This window comes from Odocoileus virginianus, chromosome 10, assembly GCF_023699985.2.
Source record: "Odocoileus virginianus isolate 20LAN1187 ecotype Illinois chromosome 10, Ovbor_1.2, whole genome shotgun sequence".
Classification (NCBI taxonomy): domain Eukaryota; kingdom Metazoa; phylum Chordata; class Mammalia; order Artiodactyla; family Cervidae; genus Odocoileus; species Odocoileus virginianus.
The window spans coordinates 5,372,142-5,392,920 of record NC_069683.1 but is presented as its reverse complement, the minus strand read 5'-3'; the positions used below and the strand labels follow the sequence as shown (position 1 = coordinate 5,392,920).

The 20,779-nt window shown below is 35.6% G+C and overlaps 1 protein-coding gene across 4 annotated transcripts in view; it reads right to left on the bottom strand.

The window, feature by feature from the left end:
- Positions 1 to 20,779, bottom strand: part of UVRAG (UV radiation resistance associated) — a 315,338-nt gene that overhangs the window by 121,976 nt on the left and 172,583 nt on the right. For all 4 annotated transcript variants that reach the window (XM_070472935.1, XM_070472938.1, XM_070472936.1 and 1 more), the window contains 4 exons: positions 16,779 to 16,863; positions 14,942 to 15,029; positions 14,017 to 14,077; positions 4,917 to 5,082 (listed from right to left, as the gene is read on the bottom strand). In XM_070472935.1, coding sequence (XP_070329036.1) covers positions 4,917 to 5,082; positions 14,017 to 14,077; positions 14,942 to 15,029; positions 16,779 to 16,863 — 400 coding nt within the window. The remainder of the gene's footprint in view (positions 1 to 4,916; positions 5,083 to 14,016; positions 14,078 to 14,941; positions 15,030 to 16,778; positions 16,864 to 20,779) is intronic.

Below are 20,779 nucleotides of genomic sequence, written 5' to 3'. Positions count from 1 at the left end.
GTTAATGTATCACATGCCAATAGCCAGAGGAATCAGGTAATCAGAGAGGGCAGAAGCTGAGGATTCCTAGGCCTATTATATTAAATATAATTTGTCCAATCATTTAATTCCTATTTTCTCATGAAGACCCGATTCTACCTAATACCCTGGAAAAGTTCACATCAAAATCAACACAGTCTTTCAGGGATCCAGGCTAACAACCGAGAGGTTGATTTAATCAACAACCATAATTAATAAATGTATTTGTATTTAGAGATATATTTACACATCGATGCTGTTCCAAAAAGGATCTGAGGTGCTTTACTGCCCCAGAGGAAATATTTGGCAGTTCATAAAATATAAGACAGCATCAATTGTGAACTGAATTATTAACTTATGTGCCACTAAGAAAAGATAAAACATCATTTTTTATTTTTTATATGATAACACACCATATCTATCATGCCATTAACTGGAAGATATATCTCATTTTTAGCAAAATTAATAAGATGTCAAAAGTACTTACATTAGAGTCAATAAAATACATTTTTTTGTTTCAGTAAAATGGGGAAGACAGAGGTAGAATATAAAATTCACTCACTAAAAAGCAATTCCTGTGGTTCTCCTGGCTGCCAAGGGAAAAAAAAAAAAGAGCAATATAATCACCTAAATCTAACTAGCCTTCCCAGACTGCTTAGGAAAATCAATCAGTCAATAAACAAATCATCACTACTACTCACACTAGAGCCTACACTACATGGAATGCCCACAGGTTGAGCTGCTCCTTCACAAATTAAAGTGCACAGCTGATCTAGAGAAAGAGTATTTATCATTTTGAGTAAACCTCCTTCAAGCTCCCAAAGTGATTTCCTACGTAACTATTATTTTAAGGCAGATCATCATGAGCAAATTTGATAAAAATCTGAAGAGATACTTAATTTTATTAATATGGAGCCAAGAGAAAGTTGAGAGGGGTGGGCATTCTCCACAAATCTACAAGGTTATCTTTGTGAAAGATATATCTGGTTATGGTATTCTCTCCTCTTAAAATCACCTAGGGGATCCCTTCATCCCTGATAAGTAGTACTTTTCATCATTACATGAACAAATGAAATGGTATCAGCAAAAATGGTAGAGTAAGTAGATCAAAGAACTGGTCCCTCCAGAGAAACACTGGAAAAAAGAAAAATCAAGCAAAAACTGTCCATCAAAGGTTCACAACTGGCTGAACAATCAATCAAGAAAAAGGAAACTCAAAATCAGAAGGAACACTTTGCAGTATTTTTACTTATCCTGTCCCTCACCTCCTCTCCAGCTCAGCAGTGGTCCTACAGACAGCAGACTGCAAGTGTGAGGCCCTGACTCCTGGTTCTTAAGGGAGCAGAGCAGATCTTATTTTTTTTTTTACCAGCACAGTAAAAAATTTGTGTTGGTTTGTCCTAACTTGTCTGGGGGCAACCTGAAGGATGAATGCAAGGCGCTTGCCTTTGTTTTGCCTAGTCAGAACTCACTCAGAGAGTAAAAACAGGACAATGTTCAAGAAGTAAGGCAAACAAACAAACCTAACTGCTTCCTTAGGCAAAAGATTAAGGTTGAGACACACAACAGACTGTCTAGTCTGGGAGGAACAGCTGGGGAGAACTTCTTTCAGAAATTAGTGTATTCAAATGTAAATCCACGGCTAATTCATTTCAATGTATGACAAAAACCACTGCAGTGATGTAAAGTAATTAGCCTCCAACTAATAAAAATAAATGGAAAAAAAACAAAAACAAAAGTATACCCACACACTGTGGAATCAGAAGTTGTGGTGGGAATGTTAGTGGGTGCAGTCACCGGGCAAAACAGTATGGAGATTCTTCAGAAAACTAAAACAGAATTGCCGTATCAGCAATCCCTCTCCTGAACATATATCCAGAGAAAAACATGGCTTGAAAAGATACACACACCACAACGTTCATCACATCACTGTTTACCATAGCCAAGACATAGATGCAACCTAAATATCCACTGACAGATAAATGGATAAAGAAAATATAGTACATATATACAACGGACTATTACTCAGCCATAGAAAAGAATAAAATAATGCCATTTGTAGCAACATGGATGGACATGAAGATTACTATACTAAGTGAAGTTAGTCAAAGACAAGTATCATATGATATAGCTTATATGAAGAATCTTAAAGAATGATACAAATGAACTTATTTACAAAACAGAAACAGACTCACAGAGAGCAGACTTACGGTTACCAAGGGTGAAGGGTCAGGGGAGGGATAGATTAGGAATTTGAGAATGACATGTATACACTGCTGTATTTAAAACAGACAACCAACAAGGACCTCCCCTATAACACAGTGAACTCTGTTCAGTATTCTGTAATGACCTAAATGGCAAAAGAATGAGAAAAAGAACAGATACATGTGTATGTTTAACTGAATCACTTTGCTGTGCACAGGAAACTAACACACTATTGCTAATCACACTCCAATACGAAATAAAAATAAAATAATCAAATAAAAATTTTAAAAACAAAAAGGATGTTGTATACATGCTCAGAACAGAATGCATGCTCAGAAAAGACCTGAGAAGACCCTAGGCTTTCACTTCTGGCTAACTGCTAGGTTTACTGTAAGAAGTGAAGGCTAAGGCCTTCTTGGTTGAAATGAAAGGACACTACACAGTTACTGAAACTGAACAAAGAAATAAAGGTCTCCAGTGAAGATAACTACACAGGTAAATTAAAAACACAGTAGTATGGGCACACAATGCATCAAGATGTCATCAGTGACAATAAGAACCTAAAGGTGGGGGAGACAGAGGTATAGAGGAGCAGAGTTTTTACATATAATGAAACTAAGTGGCTATTATTTCAAAGTAGACTGTTATAGAATGTTAACTGTAATCCCAGAGTCACAATAAGAAAATATCTTAAATACACTGAAAAAGAAATGAGACGGGAATCAAAATGGTACACTACAAAAAAATCAATTAAGAAAAAAAAGGCAGTAGTGGAGGAAAATGAGGCACAAAAAAAGGTGTAAGAAATGTGGGGGGGAACGGCAGAAGGAAGTCTTTTCATGCCACAAATTATGTTAAATAGAAGTAAATGAAACTCTCCAATCAAAAGGCAAAGATCTGCAGAGAGGAGTTAAAATAAAATGATCCACTATATACTGCCTACAAGAGACTCATTTTAGAGCCAAAGACACAAATAGGTTCAAAGTGAAAAGATGGGAAAGATAGTCCCAAATACAGTAACCAAAAGAGAGCTGAGAGGTCATGCTAATATCAGGCAAAATAGTTTTTAGGTCAAACTTGTTTCAAGAGGCAAAAAAGTTCATTATATAATGATAAAAGGGTCAGTTCATGAAGAAATAGTTATCTCAAAATATATGCACCAAATGACAGAGCCCCCAAATAAAAGAATCAAACATTGACAGAACTGAAAGAGAAACAGTCCTACAATAATAGAGAGTTTAACACTCCATTTTCAATAATGGACAGCATATCTAGACAGAACATCAATAAGGACATGTAAGACTTGACAACACTATAAATGAACTAAACTTAACATATATATAGAACATTGCATCTAACAATAGAAGATATTTTCTTCTCAAATGCATGTACAACATTCTCTAGGACAGACCATATATTAGGCAACAAAACAAGTCTTAATAAATTTAAACATACTGAACTCATACAAACTATTTCTCCATCACAATGGAATTAAACTAGAGTTCAATAACAGAAGGAAAACTAGAAAATTCACAAATGTGAAAACTAAACTTTTAAAACAACCAAGGGGTTAACTGAAGAAATCACACGGGGAATTACAAAATACTTTGAGATGAATGAAAATTAAAATGCAACATGCCACAATTTATTGTGAAAGTAGAAGTTTAAAGATATAAAAACTGACACTAAAAAAGAAAGCTCTAACATCAGTAACCTAACTTTACATCTAAGTAATAGAAAACGAAACCCAAAGCTAGCAGAATGAAGGAAATAATATAGAGTGGAGATAAAAGAAAATATAAAAATAATAAAATCGACAAAATAAAAAAGTGAATTCTTTGAAAACATCCATCAATTCTTCTTATTCTAGATAAGTTTTTCACATCAGTAAGGAAATAAAAAAGACACAAACAGCTAAAATCAGAAATGAAAATAGACATCACTAAAGACCTTACAGAAACAAAAAGGATTATACAATAATACTACAAACAACTATCACCAACAAATTACATAACCTAGATGAAGTGGTATTGTTCTTGGAAACACACCAATTATCTAAACTGAGTCAAGAATATAAAAAAAATATGAACAGACTTATAATTGAATCACTAATCAAAAACCTCCCAACAAAGAAAAGTGCAGAATCACATGGCTCCACTGGTAAATTCTAACAAACATTTAAAGGAAGAATTAACAACAAACCTCAAACTCTTCCAAGAAAGTAGAAGAGAGGGAATATCTCATAATGCTTTCTGTAAGGTCACTAGTGCATGCATGTCGCTCAGCTGTGTCCAACTCTTGGCAACCCTGTGGACTACAGCCCGCCAGGCTCCTCTGTCTATGGGATTTTCCAGGCAAGAATACTAGAATGGGTTGCCATTTCCACCTTTAGGGAATCTTCCTGACCCAGGGATTGAACTTGCATCTCCAGCATCTCCTGCCCTGGCAGGTGGATTCTTCACCACTGAGCCACCTGGGAAGGCCCGATACTTGCCTCATAAAAGCAAATTAAACTTGAATGGGTCAGTTTTGCTATCACTAGCAATTCTGCCTACATTTTATTTAAAAGAAAACGGAGCACTACACAAAGGATATACAAAAATTACACAATCTAGGTCACATTCTATATTTTTAACACAGTTGATGCTTCATACTGGCCCAATGTTAAAAGTATATTGTAAAAGGATACTTACTCTCTCTCCTTTTCAGTCAGCTTGTCATTAATATTATCTTTGATTGTTGATCTAGATCCCTTATGAATTACAGGATATCTGAGGGGCACTTGTAGGAAAAAGGAGATCATGGATACCAAATGTGCAGTATAACCAAGGGCAACAGCAATGCTCCCATCATCTTTTGCTGTTAATTCAAAAACAGAGAAACAGAAAACAGCTATTTACTTCATAAATCTAGCTACAAGATCATAATGAACCAATTTCAAGAGAGATTTTATATGAAATAATTGATAAAATATTATTCACCTATCTAAATTATGATTTTACACACATCTAAATATATTGATAAGATTTGAAATTTCATCTACTATATTTAAAACTACTTCCCAATAATTAATGTGGTGAGATTAACATTTGATATATAATCTTAAGAGTTCTTAGTACAGTCAAGTCTTTGTTACTTTCCCAGCATTTTTAATGCCAAAAATAATAGTTGAGTCTATTATACAATGTGAAAATTAGTTTCAGAGATTTAAACATTGCATACTATATAAACATCATACATTTTATTCATTAACAACTTTACCAACCAAAATAGTTGTACTGTTATACTATTGCACAAAATTATTAATTTCAAGGTGAAGTGAAATAGCACAGCACATCCTTATAGGGTACATTCTCAATATTCATAAAGAGAGCATTGTTTAAATAAGTCAGTGATGTTTGAGATAGGACAGAGAAAAAAAAGTGTTTTAAATAGTAAAAGGTTAAAAAAACCCCACACTGTTTATATATTAATACATCCTATTGATGCAATTTCGGTGGAAGTAAGTGTTAGAAAAAGAATACATGTATCCTACAGTACATATCTTGTAAGAAGTCACAGATTTTTAACTCAACATCTAGAGTTCTGCTACTGCCTATGAAGTGATAATCATTCAAGTATTCAGAACTGAGAATAATACAATAAGACGTTTTAAGCTTGCCCCAAGGGAGAAGAAAAAAGTAACTGCTTGGTATATGATATTCTTAAAATACTTGAAAAAGTTCTCTCTTTGTCTCTCTCTCTCTTACACACATACAGATTTAACACGTATCTGGAATACTTCTGGCTAGAGAAAGGCTAAAATGATTGAGATGACCTTGGCTTGAGTATTTCCTGATTTCTAAGAGTAACTTTAACTTCAGTTGTTAGTAATACTTCCCACATTCTTCTTTTACATTTAAAGCTGGTTATCTGAGCACCACCTTCTTACTGTACAGGAAAGCCACTACTGCCATATACCACTGAGTGCATTCTCCACACTCGACTACCAAAACAGATTCTTTGATCATACTGTAAAAATATGTAACTTTTATTGTACACTTTCTTTTTCCTGCCAGGAATTAACCATGGTGCTCTATTTCTGGCAGTCACTCATTCATCAAAAATTAATAAACTGGGCATGTTTTATTTGCTATTTCACTCAGTTTACAGATGAATAAATAAGGTTCAAGAAGTTCAGGAACCTGTTCACACTAATACAGCGAGTACCGCAGCTGACCTGACACCAAGGCCTTTGTCTTTGAGCACTCTACCATACTGCTGCAGAACACTACTGTGGAATATGTAACAATTTTTTTAACTTGGGAGAAACATATGACACATGTTTATTATTTTAGTTTCTTCACTCTTTTCTAGTAAGAGCAAAAAACACATGAAAAGTCTGTGAATCTTTGGTGACATGTTCTCTCAAATCAAACTGATGAAAAAAAAAACCAAACAGCATTCCTTTCAACTGACTATTGGGCATGCCTTAACTGACTAGGACTAACTATTTTTAGAGACCATGTGCTCCTGGCTCAGTCCCACTCAGGTACTTTGAGTACTACAATACTTTACTTCTGTTGAAATATGCATATCAGACTACCTTAGAGACTAAAATTATATTACACTGTAAATTCATCACAATATAATTTAACCATCATATAATATCAGAGCTGGGAGAAGCCTTAGAAATCACCAAATCTGATGCTACTAATTTAGAAATGAGAAAAATAAGATTCAAATGGTATAAGTGAGTTAGTCAAAGCCAAGTAAAAACTATGAATGCGGGAGTAAGAGAATTGTATCTACACCCCAGCCCCTTCAAGTATCTATCCCTGGAATCACAGCTGGGACAATGAGCACCATGAAAGAGGCTGCTGAATCCCACCCTCCTGTTTTCTTTAAAATATAGGGCTTATTAAATTTAAAATATTCCTATTAGTACAAGGACTTGGTCTTTAAGAATCCTCTTTGAAGGGAGAGGAAAAGAGGAAGAAAAAGAAAACTTTCAGTAAGTAATGAAGAATAAAACTACATTAAGTTTGGACTTTCCTTTGTGTACTTCGGGATTCCCAGGAGGCATAGTGGTAAAGAATTTGTCTAGCAAGCAGGAGAGGTGGGACTCGATCCCTGCATCAGGATCGAGTCCCTAGAATGGAAAATGGCAACCTGCTCCAGGATTCTTGTCTGGAAAATTCCACGAAAAGGGGAGCCTGGTGGGCTAGAGTTCATGGGGTTGCAGAGTCGAACACAACTGAGTGACTGAGCACCCACACACACATGTGCTTTGCACTAAGGTTTTCCTTTTCTATGTGACCTACAGAAAAGGATTTGCAAACTTCCAAAAATCAGAGGGCCTCTTAGCCTGCCAAACAGGTCAAATGCAAACTATGAATGTTTAAAAAATCTATCCAATATTAAACACTCAAGCATCTCCACTTTTCCATATTACTAAAAGGGTAATACTAAAGCATTACAATTATCTATTTCAAGGACTACATCTACATATCTAGTAAAAGAACAGAAATAGGTCTTCTAACATTACCTCCTTTCAATAAAACAATTTTGCTTAAATTAAACATAAAAGGGCATCTCTAAGAGAATCCTGTATACATAGAGCAAAAACCAAAAAGAAATAGCAAAAACTGCAAACTGGGTAATACTGGAAATCAGCTTTGATTCTGGTTATTCACACTACCATTATTTCCACCACAAGACTCCCACCACTCACCCATTAAAAACCCTAGGTTGCTTCCCATTCCAGGCCATAGTGTTCAGTCACAGCCTCACAGTTAAACACCATGGTGTTGGATTTCTAATTATTGAAACTTTATATTAAAAAGCATTTTAAAAGGACCACGGGTGAGGCATTACAGGGCCCACGGGTACTCCAATACCCTCAAAAGGAAAACCACCTCCCGGTAGGGAAGTCACTTTCATCACCCCAAGGCCACTGAACCTCCAGTGGGAAAATGTGAGCTCATGTGGTTAATTATGGCTATTGCTGGCCACGAAACCTCAGATGTCACATTCTGTTGCCAATCACTTTAGGTAAAAAAACTGAAAGGTTTAAGGTTTCCAGCATTCCAAGATCTAAAAGACTTTTTACCTGCCAAAGCCAAAACCTGGCTCTCTGGGGTGTGCTTTTCCAGGAACCATTAATGACGTCCCTAACACCTGATGCAGAGCAGAGGCTTGTGCTCCTTATGCTGCTCTGTGGGGTAAAGAGGTCACAGATGACAGGCTTGTTGGTGAAAAGAAGCTAGAGGGGGAATGGGAGGGTTCAGGGAAGAACAGGAATAAGCTGTTAAGACTCAGGTAAAGGAAAAAGGCCCTGATTAAAATAATGTTTTAAGGGGCTCACAAACAAAACACAATTCTGCAGTTTCCTCACAATAAATATTTCCTATTTGTTTTTTAAAATGTAGGTAGCTACATTTACTTGGGGCTACAGTAATTTTTGTGATAATAAATCTTTTATATAATTTTTCTTTTTTTTTTAAGCTGAGAAGAGTTAGACATGCATTTATTTTGGTTAATTAATACTGCGGATCTGATTCACATTACATTACAGATCTTCCTCAGTTTACAATGGGTTTACATCCCGATAAATTCATTGCAAGTTGAAAACCTTGTAGGCTGAACATTTTAAATGTTTTAAAATGGATTTAAAATATCTAACCTAGTCTTGCCTAGTCTATTTTAAGCATGCTCACAACAATTACATTAGCCTCTTTTATGTAACTTTTATGACAATAGATTCCACAAACTCACAATGGCCATGACAACATTATAAATTAATTCAAATGTCTCTTTGACTTAACATGTTGGACAAACTATTAATATTCAAATGCATCCAAGTACAATAAGTGAACTAAAAGCTCTTACCATCCTGCCTTCCCAATCACTGAGGCAGTTGATTTGGTAAGGAATCAAGCACCCACTGATCCAGACAGGACCAAATATTTAAGACTCTAATCATTGCCACAGCATTTATGGAACCATTCCACGTTCTCAATGAGACAGTGTTTGACATATGGACTCTCCTTTCCAAGAAATCATGCCTGCATAAAGGGATACAGACACAGAAGGAAATCTGGGTCTCATTACCACAAAAGGCTCTTGTGTTATAGATTACTTAAAACACACAGTTTTTTCTTTTTTTTGGATGAGAAATGTCCCAGTCAATGGAACTCAAGTGAAAACCCTTCATGGGACAACTTTCCCCACTTGTGTCCAAGTCTCTCTGCCATACTCTAACAGAAACTTACCCAGTTAGAAAGAACACAACAATTATTGGGCCACTATACAGGAGTTTCCCAAACAGTATCAGGCCATGCAATGTAAAGACTATCCCAGTAAAGTTTCATGAATATAACAGAAAACCAGTTTAGATTTCCGTCACTAGAGTCTTACTAAGCATGCAGCTGCTACAGAACACTAAAAACTTGTTAGATGTCTGGAAGAGGTTATTATTCAAAACAAGGAGGAAAACTGCATCATGACAGGAGTAATACGGCCTTAAAATCAGGCCAACCAGGGATGACTTTAGTTCTGCCACTGGCTAGTATGAGTCTTTGGAAAAATTAACTAATCTCGCTGAGCCTCAATTTTCTTGTCTTTAGAAAAACAACAACAACAAAAAAAAAGCTGAGTATAATTCTTTCCCTCACAGCAGGAACTGATTCTCACAGTGGTGGGAATTAAGTAAACAAGACAGCATCATGTATGATGTTCCATTTTATATATTTCTACTCACTGAATCTAAAATTTCCCATCCTTCTTTCAACAAGGTAATACTATTTTAATCTTTAAAAATACCTCAGGTATCATCTTCTCTATAAGACTTTCCTGATTCCCTCCTGGTAGATCTGATTATTCCTACTTCTTTAAGTCCTGCATACCTTGTATAAACTTCTAAGTGCCTGACACAGAGTACAAATTCAAGAGATATCTACTGACTGGCTTGATTACAAGTTAACCTCAAGTGAACTGAAGTTTCACTGAGGTAGGATCAATGCCTTGGTCACCTTTGCATACCCCCAGCACCTGGCACCATAAATGACACACACAAGGCACTCAGTAAATTCAAAAGTACATGGAAGCAACTTGCAGAATGCAAACATAAGATTTTAAAGTCCAATACTACCATATGTGCTTCTTAAAATGAATTCCTACAAGTCATGGTAAGTAAATAGGGCCTTAGAGTAGAATTAAACATTTATTTCATTTCATTTTTAGCAGTAAAAACTGCACTAAAACTAAAAGATACACTAATTTTTTTAGGGGAGGAAGGAATGTATTCAGCTTGGATGTACAGACAGGGAACAAAAGCTGGGAAAAATTAGGAAATAAATCAACTCCAGAATACAAAAATAGAATCAAGAAACATCCCAGAATGAATTGAGGTGATACTCTAATACCGGTAGTATCCCTGCTTCTCTTGTTGCCACCTCTCAAATCATTCTATATTAAGCAGCCAGAGAGTGACTTTTAAAAACCATCAATTCATATCATCCCCCTTCTTGAAGCCCTTCAGGGTTTCCCACTCCACCGAGAATAAAATAGAAACTCCTTTCAGTGGCCTCAAGACCCTGGCTGACTCTCCTACATCTACTGATGGAATTCTTCTCTTTTCTCACCCTGCCCCAGCCACACAGGTTTGCTCTGGTCTGTCCTTCCTTCCTCTCTCTGGCAACTAATTCCATTTATTGAGTGCCTTCTATAGGAAAAGCTCTTTCAAATGCTATCTCATTCAATCATCACAACTGAAGATGTAAATATTACCTCATTTTACAGGTGAAGAAATTCAGTTCAGTTCAGTCACTCAGTCGTGTCCGACTCTTTGCAACCCCATGAACTGCAGCGCACCAGGCCTCCCTGTCCATCACCAACTACTAGAGCCTACCCAAACTCATGTCCATTGAGTTGGTGATGCCATCCAGTCATCTCATCCTCTGTCGTCCCCTTCTCCTCCTGTCCTCAATCTTTCCCAGCATCAGGGTCTTTTCCAATGAGTCAGCTCGTCACATCAGGTGGCCAAAGTATTGGAGTTTCAGCTTCAACATCAGTCCTTCCAATGAACATTCAGGACTGACTTTCTTTAAGCTGGACTGGTTGAATCTCCTTGCAGTCCAAGGGACTCTCAAGAGTCTTCACCACCACCACAGTTCAAAAGCATCAATTCTTTGGTGCTCAGCTTTCTTTATAGTCCAACTCTCACATCAATACATGACTTAAGCTCTGAGAAACTACATGATTTTCCCAGAATACACGTATCTTCTCCCATGCCCCTCGCCCTGAATTTTTTCAGATATATCAAGCTGATTCCTCAGAATCCTCAATCATGACTCCTCCCTCTTGTAGGAATTCTTCTCCCCCAGCTATAGTGGGTGAAGTGAAAGTCAATCCGTCATGTATAACTCTTTGAAACCCCATGTACTATACAGTCCATGGAATTCTCCAGGCCCCAATACTGGAGTGGGTAGCCATTCCCTTCTCCAGGGGATCTTCCCAATGCAGGGATCAAACCCAAGTCACCCACACAGCAGGCAGATTCTTTACCAGCTGAGCCTCCAGGGAAGACTGGTTCCTTTCAGCCTTCAGATTTTCTGTTAAACGTTTCTCCTCAGAGAGGTCTTCTCTGAGTAATGTATCTACAGTAGGTTTCCCTATTCTCCAAGACAGCATACTCTTTTATTAAATACTTGTTAAATACTTCTTTTCTTATTTATTACCTTTATTTTTATCTCCTTTAAGAGGTCATATGCTCTATGAAAGAAGAGAATATATTTGCTTTTTCCATCATCATATCCTCAAAGTGGCACACGCCTGGCATTTAGGTGCTCAGTTGATTATTTTTTTCAATGAAAGAATATTCTGTATTCCTACAACCTGGCCAAGGGCTCAAGGTATTTATTAGGTTTAATAAATAAATGAATGAAAGAAAGAATGGGGAAAAAGATGTGCCATGAACTTCAAGACACCATTACCTAAAATTAACACCAAAGCAAATGTGTATGACTTACAGAGATGAGTGGGAACACTGTACAATGGGAAACCAGACAAATCCCAGCAAGATCATTACCTAGTTCTGTGGTCTTGACCATGTCACTAAATAGCTCATTCACACATTATAAAGTGAGATTATACCACCTTTCTTATTGGGTTATTTTGTTTTCGGGAGGATTAAGGAAAAGGCAAAATGTCTTGCTCTTAAATAAAATCTTAACAATCATGTAAAGTAGGTAGTACATGAACTAATGTGCTCATACTATCAACTAGAAAATCAACTCAAAGCTTAGATGACTTGGTCCAAAATACATGGTTTCTAGAAAGGGAACCAGGATTCAAACACAGGTCTTCCCATTCCTGTTTTAATCACTTAAAAAAAATTTTTTTTAAATTGCAGTATAGTTAAATAGTAGCTCAGTTGGTAAAGAATCTGCTGCAGTGCAAGAGACTCGGACTGTACCCCTGGGTCGGAAAGATCCCCTGGAGAAGGAAATGGCAAACCACTCCAGTATTCCTGCCTGAAAAATCCCATGCACAGAGGAGCCTGGTGGGTTACAGTCCGTGGGGTTGCAAAAGTTGGACACAATTTAGCAGCTAAACCACCACAACAGTTGAATTTACAATACTGTATTAATTTCCGCTGTATAGCAAAGTGACTCAGTTATATATATATAAAACTATACACACATACACATTCTTTTTTGTATTCTTTTCATTATGGCTTATCAAAGGATATTGAATATAGTTTTCTTTACTATACATTAGGACCTTGTTATTTCTATATATATCAGTTTGTATCTACTAATCCCAAATTCCCACTCCTACCTTCTACCATCCCTTTCCCTCTTGGCAACCACTAGTCTATTCTCTATGTCCCTGATTCTATTTTTGTTTCTTAGCTAGGTTCATTTATGACACGTTTTACATTATGTTCCAACTACGTGCTGTAAAGGACAAAGAAGGTAATACACTAAAGCAGTCTTAAATGTTAAAGGATCACAAATAACATATTCTTTACAGGGAAATGGAAGTAAGTCCCAATAATAACTAGTAATGCTCTATTCTGGAATAACTTATTCCCAAATAGATTAATGTGTTAGCTTTGGGCATAATCTATAGAACTACTTAGTAGTCCTCAAAGCATTGTTTACATTAGGAGAAACAAACCCACTCTGCTAACAATAAAAGTAATCTTTCTACCCAAATGTCAAATAAGTTCTTTTCTCTGGCATACTGGTAAAAGATTAGGAAAAATATTTTAAAATATAGCTATTACTGTGAATGTTATTTGTAACATCTTTAATGTAAATTTCTTTTAATTAAAGAGGACAGAAATGACAGTATAACAAGTTTAACCTATGGGAGTGGGAATGTCACAAAATTTAATTTTCAAATACATTTTATGTCAGCAGAAATATAACTTTATAAACAGAGCAGACTAAGGTTTACTGTTTTGCTCCCAACGCAATTTTTTCATGAAAAATAAAACCAAAAAGACAGGAATATTATTAGTATTCTTGAGAACCCTACTGTCTGATTTTATTAAACCCCATTAAAAAAAATTTTAACTATCAAATGGAAAGTGCAACAATTTTCCCCCCATGATGAGACCAAATATCCTCTTAAGTCTTCCATCAGGGAATCTGATTCTATATACTTACAATTGGGAAGGGACAGAAGGTTCCAAAACCTTTCTGGAAGAAGGGACAGGCAACCAACATTTCAAGATATCTCTTTTTCCCTGCAACACACTCATATTTTATACCAAATCTTTAGAAGTAAAAAGAAATAAAATACCTTGGAAGTCCTCAGAATTGGGCAACTTGACACCACATACAAAGTAATCTCTATGCTCATTCTGTGAATATAATCAAAGAATAAAATTAATTTTATGTATAAACAAAGAAGCTCTAAATCTAAAAAATTTAGGTGTTAATTCAAACACAATACCGTCGTAGATATTTTAAAATATTACCCTAATTGTTGAAGTTGAATACATGATGATTTACTATACTATTATCTGTATCTTGATATATACTCTAAATTTTCTACATAATACAGACATTTAAAAACATATCTAACAAAAAGTCATGTAAAATTTTAACCATAAAGCTAACTATTCTTTGACCAATTCAAAGCTATAAATGAGAATTTTTAACTGGAATTAATAAAAGTCTCTCAGCAACCTAAAGTCCTATTAGCTTTCCTTTCAGAAAATTAGTCTTTTAAGTCCCTTTTCATTAGAAAGAAAACAAAACCACCAAATTTAGCAGATCTAATTCTCTAAAAAAGAATCCTAACAATTTACATTTGTACTTACTCTAAGAAACCAAATTCAGAAACTTAACATCTTGACAGCTACCACAGGAATATCTTAAGTAATACTAATATAAATTAATTAGTAGTTGTATATTTAAAGCAATGTGTATGTATCTGCACGCATGTCTCAGACAAGGTAGAAGTTGATAATGTGGTTGAGTGAAAAAGTGCTAAAGAAACCAGAAATAATTTGGAATTCTTTCAGGTGAAGATGAGTTCACTCTACCACTAAATTGACAGAAAAAAATAAGTGAGTGAGTGAAACCTAATGCCAACTAATTCTAAATCTACTTTTAAAATAAATATTAGCCAAGACTAGAGCAATGGTGTTTTCTTTGAGAGGAAATTTCAAATAGAAATCTCTTAAAAAAAAATTTTTTTTCCCAGAAAATCTGAAACTTACCAAATCAATAGGGTAAATGTAGGAAAGCTCAGATAGTAACTGCCTGCAACGAATTGTCAACTGAGCATTAGTCTTCAGAAAGAGTTCTCTGATGAGGAAAGAAAAAAGCACATTTGTTAAAAAACAAAAAATAAACAGGCTTGCTTGCTTTGTAATAGTTATTTCCAACTAACTGACACAGAGAAAAATTAAATGATCTGCCACAGAAATTCAGAAGCAGAAGCAAGAATAATAACTATTATATACCATTAATCACCCTAACTATATAAGGAGGCCTACTGTATGTATCCAGCACCATGAAAAGAGATGTAAAACATACAAATAATCATTGACTGGACACCTACTACTATACGCCAGGAGGTTTACAAACGGCTTTAATTATCATATCAATGACAACTTATTTGGTTGATATTACTATACCTATTTTACAAACAAGAAAACAAGATTTAGAGAGGCTCAATAAACTGACCAAAATCTCATTTAAATCAAGGCCAATTTGCAGGAAATACCCATATGATATTTCCTCAAAACAGCATTCTACTTTCATTTACAATTACAGATGTTATAATACCTCAAAAAATAACCTGCCGTCATATTACAAAAGTAATAGAATAAAAAGGACAAAGCCAAAAGGTGTGGCATGAGATGATGCAGCTTTTCCCTTACACTATTTAAGAAACATGACTAACAGCTAAATTACGCATAAAGCATATTACCTGCTCAACTGTGTCAACAATTAAAAAGGAGGTAATTTAGGAAACACAGTAGGTCAGAGTGGACTGTAAAGCAGTACAATGCAAAGAGATCTGAAGACTTAAAGGCATCTAGTTCTGCTTTCCTAGTGAACCAGACAAAGAGTAACCTCCACAGCTTTGCCTTCCTATCTGCAAATTGAGAGGATTAGATTAGATGATCTCTAAGGTTCTTTCCAGGTTTCTTAATTGCTAAAGTTTCTTAAACAAAAATGCACAATGGGATGACTTTCCAGTAAAAGTGAGTGAAAATGAGGAAAAGATCAGAGGTGGTAACAAGTTAAGCACATGCTGCAAAAAATAAAGGGAAAAACTATTAGCATTTGCTAAATGAATGTCACATAGCAACTGAAATTAGCTACAGTTCTATCTCCAGTGCATGTGCAATTGGTTGTGTCTGACTCCTTGTGACCCATGGACTATAGCCTGCCAGGCTCCCCTGTCCATGGAATTCTCCCAGGCAAGAATACTGGAGTGAGTTGCCATTTCCTTCTCCAGGGGATCTTTCTGACCCAGGGATCGAACCCATACCTCCTGCGTTGCAGGCAGATTCTTTACCCCGAGCCACTGGGGACCATTTTATATTTGACAATGAAGGAAAATAATCACCACTTGTTCTTAAGAAGAGAAAAAAATAATGGTGAAATAGTATTTTAGGAGAAGTTTGCTAGCAACATGGAGAATGAACTGGACAGCTGGAGAGACTTATGTTAGAGAATCTGAGAACTGCTAAGGTAAGGCAAGTGAGCTAATAGGAGAAAGACTGAAGAAATTACTAAAGAAAAACTGTAAGATGCACTAAATGTAGAAGACTGGAAGAGGAGGAGATTCAAACATGAAGTCATGGTACTGTAGCCCTGCAATCTAGAACAGTGTTCAGGCTTCCGATTCTGACTAGGTACTAGAAGCCCTCATAACTGCCTCTAGCACAGTGCACGACACAACAGGGGCTGAATAAATGAAAGTGGCACTGAGCATATTAACCGGCATTAACACTGGCAGCTTTAAAAAAATACTCCGGTTCTAAATCCTCTCCTCAAAGTAAACTCAACACTCCTAACAATCATTCTTAGTGTTCCGCTTACCTTTTCGCAGTGCACTCCTTTCTCAACTCATTTAGGGATTCCTTTTGGAGTTGAAGCTTGAGGTGCTCAGCTGAAAATGCACTTCCTAGAGAGAGATGAAAGGAGACAATTCCAGATGTAACACTGCAGAGAGGACTGCCCAGTCACAACCAAACAGGCAGAGCCCAGTCCCCTGACTGTGAGAGGAAAATAAAAAGAGTAAAAGGTAAAACGAGGATAGAGGACTTTTGGGGTGATTAACCAGAATAAAATTCTGACTGCTTCCATTTTTATACAGTCTCTAGCAGGAGTCAAAGAGTAAGAGTTTCAGATTCTCTACCTACAGATTTCTGGGTTGCTGATCAAGAAACCCCAGTGAGATGTTCAAAATTCAGACAACTGCACTAAAAAAATTAAAAACTGGCTATGAACTCTGGGTGTTAAGGATGATTTACTAAAGGTTAATCAACTGTAATAAATGTACCACTCTAGTAGGGGAAGCTATGCACAGGTAGGGGTTGGGAGTATATGGGGAATCTGTACCTTCTGATCAATTTCACTATGCACCTAAAACTGCTCTAAAAAACAAAGCTTATTTTTTCAAGTGGTTAATTTGTTTTCAACCACGAATAATACAGAACATTGCTGAAAGTATAAAAGTAATAGAGCAGGAAAAATTACCTGCATATTGACTACTTCAATATAGTAGTTCATAAAGTTTTTTAATGATGATTCATTTTATTCATATATATAAATAGCTTTAGTTACAATCATAGTGTGCAGGAAATATATATTCTGATTTTTCCAAATTATGTCTCAAGCTTTTTTACATGTTGACAGATAGTCTGAGTTACCATGTTTAATGGCTTGTAAAATATAACTCAATAGATGTGAATTAAAAGAACAGTCTACATTTTGATAGTCCAATACCTCAATTCCATTACAGGACATTCAATTTCCTCTAAGTATTTGCATGGCAATGATTAATATTTGTGTATATATGCCTAGTCTTTTGTGTTTATAGTAACTTTGGGACCTCCATTTTCATTTATGTGATCATAAAATCCTTTTACATCTTCTTACTCTAAAAAATGATCCCGTCTCAGGCTCTTGATAACCAGGCCTGAAAATTCCAAAGGTCCTATAGCACAGAAAAACATTCTTTGATCCTGACATACTAAGTTCTAGATCTTAAAAAGGAGTTTAGTTCCAAGAACTGTGATTAACAGGAAATGGTAGCCGAAACTCTTCTGTACATCTCCTCTAGGAAGGAACAAGAAGTAGATTAACTGATCAAAATACAGTTTGGACTTGAGCACTAAAATCACCAACCTAAGTAATTTTATCAACATATGTCTAAGCACCCTGTTCTTCTCCCTCAACTGTATGTTAATGACCAGTAAGTTATTAACTCTGCTCCCCAGATAGAACTTCATCAAGAAATACTACTTATCTTCTTTAGCCCCAATATAATTCCTCCCCAGATTTCTCTCTCAAACAATTTCAGAAGACACTCAGATTGACAACTTCCACCCCTCACCCCATGTACTTTTTCCAGAAGGCACACGAATTCTTCCACTACTATACAAATTTGCAATCTTATTCTTCATCCCAGATAAAAGGTTGCCTCAATTCTAGTGAAATCATAAATAAGGTCAAGAAAGATCTGGGCAAATGTTATGCACCCTCTTTAGCTTGGAAGCTCTTTAGAACATATTACATGACCAAAAGAAAACAAAAACACTTGCAAAACAAAGAAAATAAAATCTAAAAACACACTAGCCAGCTAACAGATGGCTAAAATGTTAACAGATGGGAAAATGTTAACAATGGGTAAATCTGGGTGAAGTATATAGGTGTTCTCTGTACTCTTTTTATTCTTGCAGTTTTCTTTAAGTCCAAAATGATTTTCAAATAAAAAGAAGAGTAGACCCAAACCCAGAAAAAGGTCTCCTACAAGGCTTTTCCACAGGCTTTAAAAGAACTAAGGCTTTAAAACGCAGAGGTACTGTCTAAGGCACCATCTCTCCACATTTTTCTGTTAAAAGGTAATACACCTCTCATTGGTTACATTGTGATCTCTGGAACAAAACTGGTGAGACTGGTTTAGCTAGGTTCAGGTGGAGAAGAACTAAGTATCTCTAAATATTTGCATGGCAATGACTAATATTTATGCATAGTCTTGTGTTTATATGAACCTTGGAACCTCAGAAAAGTCAACCCAAGTTCCAAGAGTCACTTCATAAGAAGTAGTAACAGAGGCAACAACTTGCTCAATCTCTTCACATGTTGTTCAGGTTATATATTACCAGCCTGAATATGACACAATTGGTGTTGTGTCCTCCCAAGGATATTACATATATAGAAGCAATGATATCCATCTTTCAGATCACAAATATATCCTGCTTCTCAACTGATTTTCTCAAGATTCAGCATTGACTGGTATCTTCTACTTGAATCATTCTTTATGACAATGGTTGCAAAATAATATTCAAATTCCAGTGCCCCCTCCATATTTATCAGTTAGTATTCAACATTCTTCTCTAAGCAAGAGGCCTTCTTTCTCCATTAGCTATCTATTTTCAATATGAAACCATGAATTCTCTTTTATTTTTCAAAGATTTATAATTCATTATTGTATTTAATTATTTTGGTGCTCAAGTGGTACCAGATTTGATAAGTCTTGCTCGAGTGCCCTTCTGATGTAGTGTGATCATGCTATTCAAAACATTACCTTACTTATTATCATTTTAATTGCTGTAGGATCTGTAGTGATATTCCCTCTCTCATTCCTGATACTGTTAATTCATGCTTTCTCTCTTTAAACTTGGTCAGTCTGGCTAGAGGTTTATCAAATATATTGATCTTTTCAAAGAACACCTTTTAGTTTCATTGACATTTTCTACTCTCTTGTTTTCAAGTTCACTGATTTCTGACCTTAATTACTTCCTTCTTTCTGCTTGATTTGGGTTTAATTTGCTCTCCTTTTCTAGTTAAGATGTAAGCTTAGGTTACTAAATGAAGGACTTTCTTTTCTATTATAAGTATCAACTGGTATCAGTTCAGTTCAGTTCAGTCGCGTCCGACTCTTTGTGACCCCATGAATTGCGTCAAATGGTATAAATTTCCTCTAAGCTAGCATCCTTTTAGATGTTGATATATTTTCATTTAGAAAAAAGTATTTTCCAATGTTCCTTGTTATTTCTGCTTTGACCCATGATATGTATGATGATACACAATACTTTGCATTATTTTGATTATTTGTATTTATTTATGACACCAAATCTGGCTAACTAAATATCCCATAAGTACTTGGGAAAAAAAAGTATATTCTGCTTAATTAGGCCAAGTTAGTTTATTATGTTTAATGTCTTTTATCCTCGCTGTTTCTCTATTTGGTACATAAATTACTGAGAAATGAGTGGTATGGTTACCAACTACAACTGTGTATTTAGCTGTATCTCCTTTCAGTTTTTGCTTTATATATATATATATAAGCTCTGTTGTTATATTCATACATATTTAGAATTGCTTTATCTTTTCATGAACTAGCCTCTGCACCATAGTGTAATATCCCTTTTTATTGCAAGCAATATTCATTGTTCTGAAGTCAACCTTGCCTGCTATTAATGGAATCACTTTGGCTTTCTTTTGGTTGGTATTGGCATAGTGTATTTTTTTATTCTTTAACTTTAATCTATCTATTACTTTATATTAAAAGTGTTCTTCTTGTAGATAGCATTTAGTTGGGTCTTTTTTTATCTTTATAAAATCTGAATAATCTTAATTGTGGTATTTAGAACATGTACACTTAATATAATCACTGATACATTTAGGTTAAAAACTAACCCTTTGTTAGCTGTTTTCTTGATGTGTTCCTTGATGTTCACTTATTCTGTTTCTTTATCCCTCTTTTTGCTTTTGGATTATTTTTTATTCCCTCTTTCTTCATTATTGGCTTACTCTTACCTCCCCCTAAAATTTCTAGTGGTTGCCCCAGAGTTTACAATATATAACTTTAA